This window comes from Scyliorhinus canicula, chromosome 18 (genome assembly GCF_902713615.1).
Source record: "Scyliorhinus canicula chromosome 18, sScyCan1.1, whole genome shotgun sequence".
NCBI lineage: Eukaryota > Metazoa > Chordata > Chondrichthyes > Carcharhiniformes > Scyliorhinidae > Scyliorhinus > Scyliorhinus canicula.
In genome coordinates this window covers 118,547,135-118,566,662 of record NC_052163.1, presented here as the reverse complement: position 1 = coordinate 118,566,662, position 19,528 = coordinate 118,547,135, and the positions used below count along the sequence as shown (strand labels likewise).

Sequence of the window (19,528 nt, the reverse complement as noted above, 5' to 3'; positions counted from 1 at the left end):
AGCTCTGCACCCCAGTCCTGGTAAATACGGATCTCATAGTTCTCCCACCTGCTACTTCGCTCCTTCTTCGCCCATCGCAGGACACACTCCTTATCGGTGAAGCGGTGGAATCTTACCACCATAGCTCTCAGTGGCTCGTTCACCCTAGGCCTCCTTTCTAGGACTCTGTGCGCCCCATCCAGCTCCAGGGGCCGCGGGAAAGCCCCCGCGCCCATCAGCGTTCCTAGCATTGTGGTCACATACGCACCAGTATCCGACCCCTCCAAGCCTTCAGGGAGACCCAGAATCCACAGGTTCTGCCTCCTTGAACTGTTTTCAAGGTCTTCCAGCCTCTCCTGCCATCTTTTGTGCAGCGCCTCGTGCGTCTCCATTCTAACCGCCAGGCCCAAAATCTCATCCTCGTTATTAGAGGCCTTCTGCTGCACCTCTTTGATCGCCGTCCCCTGCATCTTCTGGGTCTCCACCAACCTTTCAACAGAAGCCTTCATAGGGGCTAACATCTCCGCCTTTAACTCGGCGAAGCAGCTTCTGAGACTCCTGCTGCTCCCGTGACCACTGGTTGCCTGATCCCCGCTGGCCGCCATCTTGTTTTTTCGCGCCTTTCTCCTCTCTTCTCCAAAGCCGCTTTTTTTGATCGCCCCTCTCCTGGTCTACTCCATACAGCGCTGGGAGACCCTCACTGTTTCCTTCCCACACCGGGATTCGTCGTCCAAGTGCCGCTGGAGCTCTGTAAAAGGGCCCAAAAGTCCGTTATCGGCGGGAGCTGCCGACTGTGGGACCTACCTAGGCATAGCCGCAACCGGAAGCTCCCCAAGACCCGGAAGAATTATGATTACTACTGAAATGCTAGTTGGAGATGGACTTAGCAAATATTATATTTGAATTGTGCTGGGTTATGCCACGTAGAGGTGTAAAATTAAGCTACGGCATCCCCTTCTGCTACCCCAAAAACAGCACCAAACTGCTGTTGCCAATTTAATGGAATAGTATCCCACCAGCATCACCAATAATGTTGCCAATCGGAATACTATAATAATGTTGCTCTTTAGAGTCGCCAATATGATACTGAGGCTCTTTTTATTATATTATGTTATGTCCCAACTGCGTCGCCAATACTGTGGGTGTTTCTATTTCTCTTACTGAACCACAAGGCTTTCCCGTATATTGGTCAAATGACTACACAACCAGTTAGTCAGTTCAAGTTCAACGGTCGTTTATTTACACACAAGGGTTACTTCAAGTTAAACTAACCTATCAAATAAGTCCAAAGATGTGCAGGTTAGGTGGATTGGCCATGCTAAATTGCCCTTAGTGTCCAAAGTTGCCCTTAGTGTTGGGTGGGGTTACTGGGTTATGGGGATAGGGTGGCGGTTTGACCTTGGGTAGGGTGCTCTTTCCAAGAGCCGGTGCAGACTCGATGGTCCGAATGGTCTCCTTCTGCACTATAAATTCTATGAATCAACTACAATAACCTATACTTAACTTCAGGCAACCGGCACTGTGCAAGTGGGTAAGGCCTTTATCTTGATCACATGGCTGGTTTGAAGAAGTGGCTCTGTCTCTGCTGGCAATCATCAGATAGCGATCGTTAGTCTTGAACTTGGCTGTCTTGTCGTTATGCTGCAGTTGGGCTGGCACAGGCCGGATTCAAAGGAAGCTGGCACAGGCCGGGTCGAAAAGAGACAGAACACATGGCTGCATCTCTTTTTATCCCTCTGGGATTTCGCGCTTTTTGGGGCAGTCCTTAACTTTGGACCCAATAGTTCAACAGGGCTCTGATCACTACCTTCGATTTTGGCCAATAAAGGGGTGGGTGCCTTGGTGGCTGGGCGGGTCCTTAGCGGTCATTGACCTTGGCGGTTGGGCTCTCTGAGTAAAGGGAGTGGCGCCGATCAGTCTGGGGCTGTATCTGTTTCTTGACTGCAGTCCTATTGTTCGAGGGAAATGGGCCATTAGAATGCAAACAAGCGGGGGTTTCGATCAGGCCTAGCTATCTGGGTTGCAAATACACACAAGCTCTGTATCTGTCTGAGTCCTGGGTTGGCCATAATTCCCATGGTCCTTTGCAGGTGGCTATCTCAGATGGCTACAGTGCATGCCTCCTACCCATCTTGATTTTTCAAGACTGGCTGTGAGAGATAGCAGAAAGTGTGCAGTTCTTGCGTTTGGAATGCTAACTGGGCCAGGCACATACTACCATAACAAAATGTGGTGTGATGTTTGAATGCCATGGAATTAATGGGCAGGATTTTCCAGCTCCTATGGCTAGTGGGATCTCCTGATTGCGCCAAAGTCGATGGTTCACCTGTGGCAGGGCAGGCAAGCCATCCAAAACCCGTAGACTTTGGCAGATCAGGGTGATTCTACCAGCCGCCAATGGCTCGCTGCATCGATGATGGGAAAACCCGCCCGGAGGGGGGGGATGCTGCATCATCAATATAAAAGTTGTTTGAGGGCAGCACGGTGGCCTAGTGGTTAGCACAACCGTCTCACGGCGCTGAGGTCCCAGGTTCGATCCCGGCTCTGGGTCACTGTCCGTGTGGAGTTTGCACATTCTCCCCGTGTCTGCGTGGGTTTCGCCCCCACAACCCAAAAATGTGCAGAGTAGGTGGATTGGCCACGCTAAATTGCCCCTTAATTAGAAAAAATAATTGGCTAATCTAAATTTATAAAAAAAAAAAAAATAAAAGTTGTTTGAAGTTATAACTCTCAACTGTTTTCCAGAAGGAAAATTCTCAAACCCCAGTTTTCAAGTAATAGTGACACCAGTAATACTGAAGTTTCATTTTAAGGTGTACAAGACCAGTGTTCAGACAAGTTTTACTGGTACCCGTCATTTCCAAGTTTTACTGTTTTTTTCCCTTTTAGGTTGTTTTCAGTTGCATGGGAGCATGGAGTGTGGGAGGCAGTTTGGTGCAGTGTTTGTTGTGATGTGGCTCTCAGCTATTACAGAGGTTACAGTGAGCTAATATTTTCACTTCAGACAATATTAATTATGATTTACAGGACTGAAAATATCACCACCACCAAACATCACTAGCACGTACAGGATGTTATTGATTTATTGTGACTGCTTGTTTCAAGTGGGTCAGAGGATTTAAATGCATGTACTAGCAGGTGTGGTTATAATCGACAACAAGCAGCTGATCTTGTTTGGAACATAGTACTCTTCCTGTTATGCACTGAATCCAGTCTTAGTTTCATGGTTTGTTTTTATGTTAGAAAATGTTTTTTCAGGATTGATTTTGGAAATTTCAATGCCAATGAAAAACTGGGAAGAAGCAAGTTTAAAATTTCAGATCAAGCCTTAAAAATAATTATACTCGCTGACTGTAATCTCTGCAATTATCAATATTTAAGAGCACAGAGTGCTATCGAATGGCCACTGTGCACCTGAAAAGCAGCATGCCGTGGCACAACGTGGCCAATAGCCAGGAGACCCCGCTCCGGGATTTACCCGGCTTGCAATGCCTCTCAAGATCTAACGCGATTTCGCGAGATGTTGCGATGTCAATTCTGCCCTTAGTGGGCGGGATCATATTTTCGCAAATCTGCATAGTAGACTGGCACTAATCTAATATGCAGTTTCCCGAAGCGCCCAAGACGTTGGGATCTATCCCGTTCACCTCGAAGACCTTGGGTGAGTGCCGTTCAGTACTCGTCTCCACAAAGGGGACCAGATGGGGCTGGAGTCCAAATTCCAGAGCGCCTAAGCCCAGCACCAGCCACTTTCATGGGGTTAGGGGATCAGGGACTGGTTGTTTGCATATCTGTGGTTTACAGGGCAGCACGGTGGTGCAGTGGTTAGCATTGCTGCCTACGGCGCTGAGGACCCGGGTTCAAATCCTCCCCTCCCCCCCCCCCCCTCCCCCTCCCCCTCCCCCTCCCCCTCCCCCCTCCCCCCTCCCCCTCCCCCCTCCCCCCTCAAAGAACAATACAGCTCAGGAACAGGCACTTCGGCCTTCCAAGCCTGTATCGGTTATGATACCACCTTTGGCCAAAACCTTCAGCACTTCCGAGTGTCGTGTCCCTCTATCCCCATCCCACCCATGTATTTGTCGAGATGCCTTTTGAACGCCATTAATGTATCTGCTTCCACAATCTCCCCTGGCAACACGTTCCAAGCTCTCAACACCCTCTGTGTAAACAAAAAACCTGCCTCGTACGTCTCCTCTAAACTTTGCCCCACAGACCTTAAACCTATGCCCCCTGATGACTGACCCCTCCAGCCTGCGAAAGAGTGCCTGCCCCCTCCAGCCTGCGAAAGAGTGCCTGCCCGTCCACTCTACCATACCCCTCAGAATCTTGTAGACCTCTATCAGGTCACCCCTCAAACTCTGTCTTTCTAATGAAAACAGTCCGAGTCTATTCGACCTCTCCGCATAGCTAACACCCTCCAGACCAGGCAACATCCGGGTAAACCTCCTTTGCGCCCTCCTCAAACCCTCCGCATCCTTCTGGTAGTGTGGCGAGGTTCTATACACCTTGACTGGCATGACTTGCCCATTTTTATATTTTACGTCTAATGAAGGCAAGCATTCTGTATGCTTCCTTGACTACCTTGTGCACTTGTGTTGCCACTTTCAAAGATCTGTGGACCTGCACACCCAGATCTCTGACTTTCTATATTCCGAAGTATTTTGCCATTTACTGTATATTTCCCCTCTGTTAGACTTACCAAAATGCATCACTTCACATTTGTCTGGATTAAACTCCATTTGCCATTTCTCTGCCCAAGTCTCCAACCTATCTATGTATGCTGTATCCCCTGACAATCCTCAGCACTATCAGTCACTCCACCAACCTTGGTGTCATCTGTGAACTTACTAATCAGACCAGCTACATTTTCCTCCAAATCGTTTGTGTGTACTACAAAAGGGCAGCACGGTGGCGCAGTGGGTTAGCCCTGCAGCCTCACGGCGCGAGGTCCCAGGTTCGATCTCGGCTCTGGGTTACTGTCCGTGTGGAGTTTTCACATTCTCCCCATGTTTGTGTGGGTTTCGCCCCCACAACCCAAGAATGTGCAGGCTAGGTGGATTGGCCACACTAAATTGGCCCTTTATTGGAAAAAAAAATGAATTGGCTCCACTAAATTTATTTAAAAAAAGATGTATACTACAAACAACAGAGGCCCCAGCACAGACCCCTGTGGAATACGCGAGTCACAACCTTCCATTCATAAAACACCCTTCTACTGCAAATCTTTGCCTTCTGTGACCGAGCCAGTTCTGTATCCATCTTGCCACTTCACCTCTGATCCTGTGTGATTTCACCTTTTGTACCAGTCTGCCATGAGGCACCTTGTCAAAGACTTTACTGAAGTCCATGTAAACAACATCCACTCATCTTTGCCATCTCCTCAAAAACTCGATCAAGTTAGTGAGGCGCGACCTTCCCTTCCCAAAACCATGCTATCGCTAATAAGTCCATTTGTGGGGCAGCACGGTGGCGCAGTGGATAACATTGTTGCCTCACGGCGCTGACGTCCCAGGTTCGACCCTGGCTCTGGGTCACTGTGTGGAGTATGCATATTCTCCCGTGTTTGCGTGAGTTTTGCCCTCACAAACCAAAAATGTGCAGGCTAGGTGGATTGGTCACACTAAATTGCCCCTTAATTCGAAAAAATGAATTGGGTACTCTAAATTTTTTTTTTTAATGAGTCCATTTGTTTCCAAATGGGTATATTTCCTGTCCCTAAGAATTTTCTACAACATCGCTTCTCGGCCTTTTGGCTAAGATCGAGCGTAGATTGAGCCTTTTAGCTCAGATCTGACATGTCTCTCTTGTGGAGACCATGAATTGGATTCAATTTGAATTGGTTTTTGGAGCAGGCAAGGAGCTGGATTAGGAATTCGTCTCTGATCCACACTCTGAGCCCTGGCTTTGTAACTCAAATAAAGTAATAAAAAATAAAGAATTTTATACAATAATTTACCTTCTAAGGCTCACTGGCCTGTGGTTTCCTGGATTACCCCTGCTACCTTCCTTAAACAGCGGTACCACATTAGCTATTCTCCAGTCCTCTGGGATCTCGCCTGTAGCCAGTGAGGATACAAATATGTCAGTCAAGGCCTCAGCAATTTCCTCCCTTGCTTCCCTCAGTATTCTGGGGTAAATCCCATCTGGCCTAGGAGATTTATCTACCTAAATGTCTTTTAAACTTCCCAATACCACCTTTTTGATGTCAACATGACCAGACTGTGTCCGCACACCCTACACAATAATCATCTTCCCCAAAGTCCTTTTGTTTGGTGAACACTAATGCAAAGTACTCATTTAGTACCTTGCCCATTTCCTCTGGCTCAACACCCCCCCCACCCCCCCCTCCCCCTTGCCCTTAAGTGGTCCAATCCTTTCCCAGACCACCCTCTTGCTTTTTATTAAAAAGCTTTGGGATTCATCTTAATCCTACTTGCCCAGGACTTTTCATGACCCCTTCCTACTTTCTTTATAGTCCCCAAGGGTTTAGACTGTCCCTACCCTTCTAGACTGTACAAAAGCCTCTTTTTTCTTCTTGATGAGGTTGGCCTCCTTCTGCACTGTAAATTCTATGGTAACAATATCCCTCGTTATCCAAGGCTTCTCATAAATATCCTTCGTTCTGTCAGGAACATGACTTTCCTGAATCCTAATTACCTGTCGCTTGAAAGACTCCCACATAACCGATGTTGATTTCCCCTCCAACAGCTCCAAATTCTTCAATTCCTATCTAATGTTACTGTAATTTGCCTTTCCCCAGTTTAGCACCTCTATCCAAAAGTACTTTAAAAATTATGGAATTGTGGTCACTGCTCCCAAAATGTTCCCCTACTGATACCTCAACCACCTGTCCAGGCTCATTCCCCAATACTAGGTCCAATACTGCCCCGCCCCTAGTTGGACACTCTACACATTGCATCAAGAAGCCTTCCTGGATACACCTTACAAACTCTGCCCCATCCAAGCCCCGAGCACTAAGGGAGTCCCAGTCAATATAGGGAAAGTTAAAATCCCAGACCACAACAAACCTGTTACTTTTGCACCCATCCAAAATCTCTCTACGTATCTGTTCCTCTATCTCCCGCTGGCAGTTGGGGTCCTGTAAAAACCCCCAGCATTGTGATGTGATTGCCCCATTCCTGTTCCTGAGCTCTACCCAGATTGCCTCATTGTATGAGCCCTCTGAGGTGTCCTCCCGCATTATGGCTATAATATTTTCCTTAACCAGTAATGCTACTCCCCACCACTTTTACATCCCCCTCTATCTCTCCTGAAGCATCTATATCCTCCAACATTCAGCTGCCAATCCTGCCCTTCCTTTAACACGTTTCTGTGATAGTCACAACATCATAGTTCCAAGTACTAATAAATGCTCTAAGTTCATCTGCCTTACCTGCATGATGGATACTGGGTAAGTTGGCATGGAGGTGTAAGGGAAAAGGGTGGTGCATGGGTTGGCATTGAGTTGGCATAGGGACTATAAAATGCAATGGGATGGGGAGGTACTGCATAGGTAGGCACTGAGGGTAAGAGGAACTATGAGGGGTTTGGTGGAGGGCATGAAGTGACATGGGCTGGCATGGATGAGGAATGGGAGTGTGAGACGTGAAGGGGTGCAAGGGCCTAAGGGCTATTTTTTGTTTTTCAGACCTAGAGAGCAACGTGAAGCACCTGCCTTTGCATTAAGTTAATGGCCTTACCCCACCCCACATCCTGACTTGCCGTTTCCTGAGGTAATGTTCCACTGCCAATGCCCCCAGTACCACATAAAGTGTCCGCAGATCTGCCCTCCTCAGCCAAGCTTCCTGACCTCCTTCCACTCAGCGGCAACCTTTCCCAACCCACCACGTGGTCAGCTATGGCTCTTCCTTACCACCAACTGCTCAGTGGCAATTCTTCCCAACCCACCACCAGGTCAGCTCTGGGCCTTCCTGACTACAGGCTGCTCAGCAGCGGCCCTTCCTGACCATCTCCTGCATGTCGGCAGCCCTTGCCGACCACCACCTACTCAACAGCGGCCCTTCCTCATCCACTCCCCACTGAAGGACAAGGCCTCTTGGACCTCCTTCCACTTGACGTCTCCATCCAAAGCCCTTGAGAGAGGGAAACCGAGCAGGAGGATATTGTAACGCTTGGTCATTAAACATGGGACCAACAAGGGCTTCAATTCTAGAATCTCACTGACTGCCAAATGTGATCAGGATGTTTACAATCATAGAATCTCTACAGTGTAGAAGGAGGCCATTTGGCCCATTGAGCCTGCACTGACTTTCCAAAAGAGCACCCTACCTATGCCCACTCCCAACCTTGTTCATGTTACCCAGTTACCCCACCTAACCTTTAGGCACTAAGGGGCAATTTATTATTTATTTTTTTAGATTTAGAGTACCCAATTATTTTTTTCCAATTAAGGGGCAAGTTAGCGTGGCCTATCCACCTAACCTGCACATCTTTGGACTGTGTGAGGAAACCGGAGCACCCGGAGGAAACCTACGCAGATATGGGAGAACGTACAAAATCCTCAGTCCCCTAAGTTCAGAATTGAACCCGGGTCCCTGGCGCTGTGAGGCAGCAGTGATAGCCACTGCGCCACCTTGCTGCCTGGCACTTGCAAAAGACCACAATGGGAGGATGGACCATTGATTATCTATGGGCCAGCTTGATATATATTCTCCTGGATCATTGAGAGGAAAACCATGCTGCAAATATTGCAGAGGTTTTCATGTGCAAAAATATTTCTGGTTAGGACAGAAAATCTGCATTTGAGACGAGAACCATGATATAGTAATTTTCAGAATATACTGCTTATAACATGAGGTGATATTTTGTTTTTGTGACAGCACCCAGTGGCAACAAAATCACAAAATGGTTTCTTTAAGCTGCTCAAGTCAGGAAACCTTTTTTGACTTAAGTCATTCCAGTTGGCTTCAATTGGTACAGTTTCCAGTTCAAGAATTAGAACAGCTACATTTCAATTGGCTGCACTTAATTGAGGGGGGGAGCGTTAAGGGTGGGGGTGGAAGATGGCAGGGAAATGGAAGGCAGAGCGGGCGGGAGGTGGGGGGCATGATTACTCTCTCTGGCCCTGGTTGTAAAATGCAAGTATAAATGTTAGGTGGAGGTGAGTTCGCCTTTGACTGCAGGATCATCCACAGTTAAATAACCTATTGATGCTCATTGTCTATTGCAACATTTAAAAATGTTATCAGCCATAGCTCAGTTGGTTGCACACCATCTAGATTCAACGGTTGTGGATTCAAGTCCCACACTGCTGTGCAGTACTTAGATAGTGTTGTGCTGTTGGAGGTGTGCTATCTTTTCGATGAGACATCAAATCACAGCCCTGTCTAAACACCAGATGGGTATTTTAAAAATCCCATGGTACTCTTTTGAAGAAGTGCAAGGGTGTACTCTCCAATGTCCTGGTCAATATTTATCCCTCAATCATCATCACTTTTTTAAAAATTATCTGGTCATTATCACATTGCTGTTTACGAGACCTTGCTGTGCACAAAAGTAGCTGCTGCATTTCCTATATTACATCAGTATTTCAAAAATATTAAGTGCTTTGAGACATCCAAAAATCATGAAAGATGCTGGGGCTTTTCACGGTAACTTCATTTGAAGCCTACTTGTGACAATAAGCGATTTTCATATACGTGCAAGTCTGTTTTTCTGCACCCTAGCAAGATGTGAGCTGCTGAACAGGAATGGAAAAAGTAAGTAGACATGACAAACTAAAAAAGTTGAAGTAGATTGTATGTTTTACAGCGCTGTTCCTATTTCCAGCAATCTTGGAGGACAGTATTAATTAATGTCATCTTGTTGCCATTATTCATTATTTCAAATATAACCCCTCTATCACTTTGCCTTTTTAAAAATCGATACTTGAGGTTTGATTTGAGACGGATATGGTATTTTTCAGGGGTTTCCCAGACTAGAAACGTATCAGTGTAGCCAGCCTGGTTGGTAGACAAATCAATATTTCCTTTTCATTTGCAACTTGTTACAGACACTATGACCACCCACTCCAGTACATTCCATACATTCATGAGATCCTACATCAAGCAAAAATTACTTGGACTATCATATCGGCAAATTAATTGTACAAGTGAATCATCATTGCCAGAGAAATTTAGAGTCTGGCAGACATGTTTACTACTAAGATTCTTTTCTGTCTAGTTGAAGAACAATTCAGAACACCCTGTGGTGATATGTTCTGTCTTGTGCCTGGAGATACTGTTCAAACCTGTGAAGACAAAAAGCACTTTGAGAAACTATTCTAATCTGCAGATTTACAAAGGCAGAAAAAGCAAAATGCAACTAAAGAATAGATTTATATAGTCTTTCACATCCTCAGGAGGTTTCGAAGTGCTTCACAGCTCTTCACTTTCTCTGCTCAATAGTGATGTTCTACTTTTCAAATGCGACAATTGCATTTGAGCCTGTCTTCACCTGAGGCCCACACCTGTCCTACCAGCAAGGGATATTGCATAATAGTCAACAAGAGAAACACTGACTGATTTTTACACCAACACCTCCAACCACCCTCAAACAGGGCATTGTAAATGTTATCGTGTCTTTTACAGTTCTATCTGCATATACTGGATGCCAAAACTACGACCTTCTCCTTTGTATGGATCAATTATACTAATATTTGATAAGTATTTACAGCCTACTGTAAAAATATTTTAATTGTTAATACTAATAATTGGTACAAAACTATTATGCAAACACTTTTCAAATCTTTTTCTTGTGAATTCCTCCTACCCTCCTGTGAAGGCATTCCGTTCCTTCTAAGCTCCCCAGGTATAGTTACCTCTGTGCCAGTCACCAACCACCACCAGTGACCATTATTCATGTGTGATCAGGGCAGCACGTTGGCGCAATGGATAGCACTGCTGCCTCACGGCGCCACGGTCCCAGGTTCGATCCCGGCTCTGGGTCACTGTCTGTGTGGAGTTTGCACATTCTTCCCGTGTTTGTGGGGGTTTCACGTGGAACAGCGCTTGGGGGTGCGGAAGGGGGGTTCCAGGCAATCGGAGGCCTCCTGGTGGTCAGCCTCTGGGCAGGATGGAAACCTGGTACTGCTGCCACCTGGGCATCTTGGAACTGCCAGGCTGATAGGGGCACTGCCATGCTGCTAGGTAGGCTGGCAGTGCCAAGGTGGCATTTTGCTTGCACCGGGGATCAGGTCCGGGGTACTCTTATGAGATAAGGTGTGGGGGGCTCGAGGATTCCTCAACAGGTAAGTTGGGGTAGTGGGGGGTCTAGGGTCGCATTGTGGTATCGAGAGATCGGGTGCCATTTTTAAATGGCACTCCAATCTCTTCCTGTACTGATGGGCGGAGCTCCTCAGTGTAGGAAATGAAGATAAATGCGGCCCTGGCGGGGCCTACCCGCCAAACCCGAAAAAATAAGAGTCCTGTTCGATAGCCTGGTCATTCCTGCTAAACCCTCCCACAACAGGACTCTTTGTTTAAATCGCGCCCATCAAGTGCAACCACAGTGAAATATTTGCTCTGTACATATTAAGACATTGCAATTGCAACCATGAGTGCACATGACCACATTTCCCACGTGATTTGTTACCAATATAACCAAGGGCTGGTTTAGCTCACTCAGCTAAATCGCTGGCTTTTAAAGCAGACCAGCAGCACGGTTCGATTCCCGTACCAGCCTCCCCAGACAGGCGCCGGAATGTGGCGACTAGGGGCTTTTCACAGTAACTTCATTGAAGTGACAATAAGCGATTTTCATTTTTCGTGACAATAAGCGATTTTCATTTTTCATTTCATATATTGATGAACTCTGTATGCCTACAAATACATATGAAGAAAGGATGGTCACTTTGATCACACATTGTTTTCTCTTCTGCCGTTCTGGATAAATTGTCAACATGCAAATCTGAGTTAATCCATGTCTATTTGTTTAAATTGAGGCAGTCAAATAATTAATATATGAAGCAGGAATATCATTACTCAATACTTAGTGCTGAGTTAGGAGGCACAGATAGGGACGCTATATTTGATTCATGAGCCCCTGGATTAAGAGGGCAAATTATCTGGCGTTCCACTCTCTTTCTTAATACACCTGCAGGAAGTGATCAGTATGTTGAGCAAGAATTATGTCACTGAGAAGGAATAGGCACTTGCCATTTTCTGTTCTAGGTTCACACAGAAGAGAAGGTGACTGATGCCTATTGAATAGCATAGCTCGCTGACTTTCTTGCCTCCCCTGTGAACAAGGGTGGGTTCTCCGGTCCCCCAGCCGCTTGTTTCACGGCAGCACACTGTTCACTGGTAATAGGATTCTCTGATCTTGCCATTTGTCGATGGGATTTCCCATTGAAATTACCCCACACTACCAGGAAACCTGCCACGGGGATACACTGTCAGCGGGAAAAGAGAATCCCAATAGCTTGAAAATTGTGACCCAAATCACCAATGGCATCTGGTGTTTGTGAAGTTGTTCCCAGCATGAGGCAAGGAAGACAAGAAATTAGAAAGGGGAGAAGAATATGCAATCAATTACAATTTCTTATACCCAGAATAATTTGTTGAATGTTTTTTTAAAAAAATTATTCTTTTATAACAGGTATCCAAAGCTGCTGTAGACCTTATGAATTACTGCGAGCAGCATGCCCGGAGCGACCCGCTGATTCTTGGAGTACCGACGTCTGAGAATCCTTTCAAGGAAAAGAAACCCTGCATCATCCTATAGCTTTGCCCACAGATGGATGAAGCACAGTGCATTATACGCAATTAATGATTATCAACAACAATACTCAAATCAGTGAATACAGGTGTCTAATTAGGGATTGTATTTGTTTTTTTAAACTACAGTTGAACCAATTGTTGCAAATCTAGCAAAGGGGAATTCGAAATTTCAGCCAGTGGGAATTAACTTCAGATCAAGCAAGGGAGGGCTTTTAACGGGGTATGTTTTGTTATTGGTGTGCTTTCTAATTTGTCTAAGGTTTGACTGAATTATCAGTTGTTAAATTTGTTGTCCTTTTTTGGGGGATGTGGTGGAAGAGGAGGCTCTCAAATTATCTCAACCAGAAAACACAATTGAATGAAATTATACAGTGTGAATGCCATTTGGTATTAAGAAATTTTGGAATACTTACACAAAATAGAGAACCTAATTTAAATGTCTAAGTATTTCAAGTATGGAAGAAGGAGGAAACTGTTTCTATCCATTACTAATATCTAACGGGGTGTTGTAAATAAGGGCACTTTTAAATTACTCTGCTTATTCAGTTTATTCAATTTGATCAATAATAGGTGCTTTAGTTTTGTTAGTACTTTGATTAATTTTGGTTCATTGAGAGTTTTTAGTGAAATCATATTGCCTCCAGCATCTGCATCTGTTTCAATCAAGTATATGTCAGAAAATGTGTTTTAGAACATTGAACATTGTTAAATTAGTACTGTGTGTGTGCAGCAAGGTTTCCTAGAAGATAACTTTGTGCGCGTGGTAGATCAGAAACCATTTAACTCGAAGTGGTTTAACCATTTTTGGTTTAGGTTTTGTGGTATAAAATTTGTTGCAGTGTATCCTAACCTACGTGGACAACTGTTAATTTACATTGAACACTGCATATATTGACATCGGTATCAGTTAACAAAATTATATTCGCACAATACTATAGTGCATTTGGCAGTTTTTCAGAGGTGGAGAAAAACATAATAAATCATTACTGATGGCTAAAACTGGGTAGCGAACAATGCATTTTGCAGCTAACTTATTTTCGGCTTTCCTGTTGTGACCCTCAAATTGCTGAAATAGTGAAAATCATAAATGTAAACTTTTAAGTAGCATCGCTGTTTCTTGCTTATCTTTGGACATAGTAGGTGTTGTGCTTTTCAATTGGCTAAGATTTGACTGAATTATTGATTGGGAGAAATTATTAAATCCATCATTTTTATGGACTATGGAGCAAGCTGTTAAAATTTGGAAAGATACAATCTTCAAATGAAAGCCGCAAATATAACAATTGTATTTCAAAATAGATTTTTTTTTATACAGTAAAATTTTAAAATCCCTATTTCCAGTGGAAATCAGTTGGCCAACACAACAGTGCTTTCTTCCTGGTTGTTATGTGAGTTTGCAGAAAACTCCAGGAGTATAATCCCAATACATTTGTTTTGAGCGAGAATGCAAGTAGGTAAAGTGATTTATAACCTACACAGTAGAATATAAGAAGCTTGATTCTGCACACAATACCAAGTGAGGTAGGAAAGTACTAGGGCCAACTGGGATTTTACTCTGTACTATCCTCATTAACAGTCTATAAACGTTTTTTTCAATTTCTAATTTGGAAGTGTAATGTTTATGCAGTAGTAGTCGTTACATATGTTTGTAAGTTAGTTCTCTTGGATTTTTATGGAGAGTTTTCCTTCTAATCACAACTGCCAAATGTGAATCTAGCCAGATAGTGAATTTTCCAATGGGATAAAAATAACTACCTGGCGAAGCTGCATGATCTTAATATATCTTCAGGTCCTACCTCACACAACTGGGAACAGCCTTTGCCCTATCAATATTGGAAGGCTTCCACATCAAAGGAATGGACTGCAGTAGCAAGGGAAAATTGAAATGGAAATTCACTGTCGTGTGTGTGTATATAATATAAATAATAACCAACATCTTTGTGTACAGTACATGAATTTATAACAGTTAGTTCAGTTTCAGGGTTAAACTCATGCTCGAGTTTAAAGTTTGCAACGTCTTCTGACCATCCAGTCTGTATTACGCACAGGGTTTAATTAACTTCTTAATTAAGTGTCCATATTAGATTCACAACAAAATCAAACTTTCTCAACACTGAACATGTTGGAAGTTATAATTCCATCAACATGTTCAGATGGTGAATATGGCTCAGAAACACTAAGCTGAAATTATTGCATTATTTTAGCTCATAGCACTATTTATATTTTGCAGAATACATACGTGTACATATCTGGATGGTTCCATACTAACCAACAGGGCATTGCTACTTCTGGTGGCAGTCTGAGGGAATTTATTTTTACAGCTTCATTATTATGCCCATTCCTGCCTGTAGGAAGCACATAGCTTCAACTCAGTGCAATCTACAATCATTGCGGTTGTTTATGGTTTTGTGGTTTTTTTAATGTCATCACCTCTCTGCTGTCTAATATCAGTCAGCAAATCCTTCTTCCCTGGAAAGAAAGAGACTTGCATTTATATAACGCCTTAAAAATTCCTTGGTATGTCACAGAAACAGAGGACTTGAAGCAGGAGTAGGCCATTCTGCCTTTTCAGCCTGTTCACCATTCGACAATATCATGGCCGACCTGATTGAGGTCTCAACTCAGCTTTCCTCTCTGTATCCCCATCCGCCCACCCCACCAACCCTTGACTCCCTTGTCTATCAAAAATTCATCCATCTCAACCTTGAATAAATTCAATGACCTCGGTTCCAACACTTTATGGGAAAAATAATTCCACAGATTAACAACCATTTGAGAGAAAAAACCTTACCCCCGTGCTTATGGGCCCAACCTGTTCAACTTTGCTTCATAAGAAAAACCCTTCATCACAGGAATCAGTTGAGTAAACCTTTTATGAAATGTTTCTAACGCAATTATACCCTTCTTCAAATAAGGAGACCAGAACTGTACATAGTACTCCAAATGTAGTCTATACAACTACAGTAAAACTTCCCAACTTTTATATTCCATTCTCCTTGCAATAAACTTCAACATTCCATTTGCCTTCCCAATCAGTTGCTAACTATTTGTGATTCATGAATCAGGACAGTATTTTTCTAACTAATGAATCCCTTTGGATGTGCAGTCACCTTTGACAATAGTGCTGTGTCTTGTATTGCAAAGATGAAGCAGAGTGGCTAACAATGACTCCACTTCTAATGATCTGTTTCTTGGAAGTAGTCACCTACACGTTACCAAATTCTCTTTATAATGCCGGATAGCAACACACAAACAGTAGATTTTAGAAAGAAACAATTTCTTTATTTGTCTTCACTGCATCCTGGACAGAGTATGAAGAAAAATATTGAGCAAGAAAGATTATACACTAGGAACAGAGGTTGCATGAGTTTCCTTCCATTTAAATTAATGGTAGGAAAATTATGTGGTTTCTGTATCAAGCATGCAATCCTTCCCACCCTGTTTTTCCTTTGCTCACCTCTCAGGCAATGATTATACTGCCCAATTGATAAAGGATGAAAATACCCTGCAAAACTCTCTATATTACAAAAACGTTTATCTAAAATTATGACAGAGACATCTTCCCACCGAGTCTCCAGTAATTTCTTTTTTTTTAAAATAATTTTTATTGAAAGAGTTTTTCCATACAAACATTTACCCCTACTAATTTTTAAATTATTTACAACACAATCCCTCTAGGCAAATGTCCCTCCCTCGCCCGCCCTCTCGCGCGCACCAGTCCTTCCCCCCCCCCCCCCCCCAGGCAACCTTAACAAACAAGGCAGCCTACAGTTTCAGACATGAGCAGCGAGCAGACTTGCCCGCGTTACAGTCGTGCATGTCCCCCCACGACCCTTGCTGCCCCCCCCCCTCCCCTCCCCTCCCCTCCTCCCTCCCCCCCTCCCCCCCCCCCCACCCCCCGGGTTGCTGCTGCCACGACCCCGAACGTCTATCTCTGATCTAAAAAATCAAGGAAAGGTTGCCACCGCCTGGAGAATCCCTGTACCGACCCTCTCAGGGCAAATTTGATCCTTTCTAGCTGAATATAGCTAGCCATATCGTTAATCCAAGTTTCAACGTTTGGAGGCCTCGCGTCCTTCCATTGAATTAATATCCTTCGTCGAGCCACTAGGGACGCAAAGGCCAGTATTCCAGCCTCCCTAGCCTCCTGTACCCCCGGTTCTACCCCGACCCCAAAGATCGCAAGCCCCAATCCTGGTTTGACCCTGGACCCCACCACCTTCGACACCGTCCTTGCCACCCCCTTCCAGAACCCTTCCAGCACCGGACATGCCCAGAACATATGCACATGGTTCGCTGGGCTTCCCAGACATCTGACACACCTGTCCTCACCCCCAAAGAACCGGCTCATCCTTGTCCCCGTCATGTGAGCTCTATGCAGCACCTTAAATTGAATGAGGCTCAGCCTCGCACACGAGGAGGAAGAATTGACCTTCTCCAGTGCATCCGCCCAAGTCCCGTCTTCTATCTGCTCTCCCAGCTCCCCTTCCCACTTGGCTTTCAGCTCCTCCCCTGATGCTTCTTCCGCCTCCTGCATTATCTTGTAGATGTCTGATATCTTCCCCCCTCCGACCCAGACCCCCGAGAGCACCCTATCACTCGCCCCCTTACTGGGGAGCAGGGGAAACCCCTCCACCTGCCGCCTAGCAAATGCCTTCACTTGTAAATATCTGAACATGTTTCCCGGGGGGAGCTCAAACTTCTCCTCCAGCCCTCCCAGGCTCGCAAACCTCCCCTCTATAAACAGGTCCTTCAGCTGCCGTATGCCCACCCTGTACCAGCTCTGAAATCCCCCGTCGATGTTCCCCGGGATGAATCTATGGTTCCCTCTTATTGGCGCCGCCAACAGACCTCCCATTTCCCCCCTGTGTCGCCTCCACTGCCCCCATATCTTGAGGGTGGCCGCCACCACCGGGCTCGTGGTGTACCTCGTGGGGGGGAGCGGCCATGGTGCCGTTACTAGGGCCCCCAGGCTTGTGTTGCCACAGGACGCCCTCTCCATTCGTTTCCAAGCTGCCCCCTCCCCTTCCATCATCCACTTGCGCACCATTGACACATTTGCCGCCCAGTAGTACCCCGAGAGATTGGGCAGTGCCAGCCCTCCACTGTCCCTACTCCGCTCCAAAAAGACCCTCCTCACCCTTGGGGTGCCATGCGCCCACACGTAGCTCATGATGCTACTCGTCACCTTTTTGAAGAAGGCCCTAGGGAGGAAGATGGGCAAGCACTGAAATAAAAACAAGAACCTTGGGAGGACCGTCATTTTGATTGACTGCACCCTCCCCGCCAGCGACAACGGTACCATGTCCCACCTCTTAAATTCCTCCTCCATCTGTTCCACCAGCCTGGAAAAGTTCAACTTGTGGAGGGTCCCCCAGTTCCTTGCCACCTGCACCCCTAAGTACCTAAAGCTCTTTCCTGCTCGCTTGAAGGGGAGTCTCCCAATACCCTCTCCCTGGTCCCCCGGGTGTATCACAAAAACCTCGCTTTTGCCCAAATTTAGTTTGTACCCCGAAAAGTCCCCAAACTCTGCTAATAGTTCCATTATCTCCGGCATTCCCCCTTCTGGGTCTGCCACGTACAGCAGTAGATCATCCGCATACAGCGATACTCGATGTTCCTCCCCTCCCCTAGTCAGTCCTCTCCACCCCCCTGAACCCCTCAGTGCCATCGCCAACGGTTCAATCGCCAGTGCGAAAAGTAGGGGGGATAGGGGACATCCCTGCCTGGTCCCTCGGTGGAGCCCGAAATACTCCGACCTCCTCCCGTTTGTCACTACACTCGCCGTCGGGGCCGAGTAGAGCAACTTCACCCACTTAATAAACCCTTCCCCAAACCCAAACCGTTCCAACGTCTCCCACAGGTACTCCCACTCCACCCTATCGAATGCCTTCTCCGCGTCCAGCGCTACCACTATCTCAGCCTCCCCCTCCACTGCCGGCATCATAATTACATTCAGCAATCTCCGCACGTTCGTGTTGAGCTGCCGCCCCTTCACGAACCCCGTTTGGTCCTCATGGATTACCCCTGGCACACAATCCTCTATTCTAGCTGCCAGGATCTTTGCCAGCAACTTGGCATCCACGTTCAGAAGCGAGATAGGCCTGTAGGACCCGCACTGCACGGGGTCTTTATCCCGCTTCAATATCAGGGAGATCAGAGCCTGCGACATTGTCGGGGGCAGAACCCCCCCCTCTCGCGCCTCATTAAAGGCTCGTACCAGTACCGGTCCCACCAAGTCCACATTTTTCTTATAGAATTCCACCGGGAACCCATCTGGCCCCGGCGCCTTTCCCGCTTGCATCTGACCTATTCCCTTGACTAGCTCCTCTAGCCCTATTGGCGCCCCCAGCCCTTCTACCAGCCCCTCCTTGGGAACCTCAATTTGTTTAGGAAGTCCTCCATTCCCCCTCTCCTCGTCGGCGGCTCAGACCGATACAACTCCTTGTAAAAATCCCTGAAGACCCCGTTCACTTCTTGCCCCTTCTGCACTACCTTCCCGCCCCTCTCCTTCACTCCCCCAATCTCCCTAGCCGCATCTCGTTTGCGAAGCTGGTGTGCCAGCATCCTGCTCGCCTTTTAGTCTCCAGTAATTTCTAATAATGAATAGTAATTTTAATATATCTCTTTGTTCATTCTCTTATTTTCATCTTTCTTCAGGCTTTGTCAGGCCACGGGCATGATTCTCCACTCCCCACGCCGGGTGGGAGAATCGCGGGAGGGCCGGGCAACTCACGACACGCCGCCCTGGTACACCCTGCGATTCTCCCACCCCCAGCTCGGATGAATCGCCGCTCGCCGTTTTTCACGTCGACTGGCGAATCTCCGGC

General features: G+C 46.0%; 1 protein-coding gene across 15 annotated transcripts in view; it reads left to right on the top strand.

Annotated features, from left to right (window-relative positions):
- The window catches only part of LOC119953761 (guanine nucleotide-binding protein G(I)/G(S)/G(O) subunit gamma-7-like), a 256,723-nt gene extending 240,541 nt beyond the window's left edge, over nucleotides 1-16,182 (top strand). For all 15 annotated transcript variants that reach the window (XM_038778374.1, XM_038778372.1, XM_038778371.1 and 12 more), the window contains one exon: nucleotides 12,577-16,182. In XM_038778374.1, the coding sequence (XP_038634302.1) occupies nucleotides 12,577-12,702 (126 nt within the window). In that variant the 3' untranslated portion in view covers nucleotides 12,703-16,182. The remainder of the gene's footprint in view (nucleotides 1-12,576) is intronic.
- Nucleotides 16,183-19,528: the final 3,346 nt, after the last annotated feature.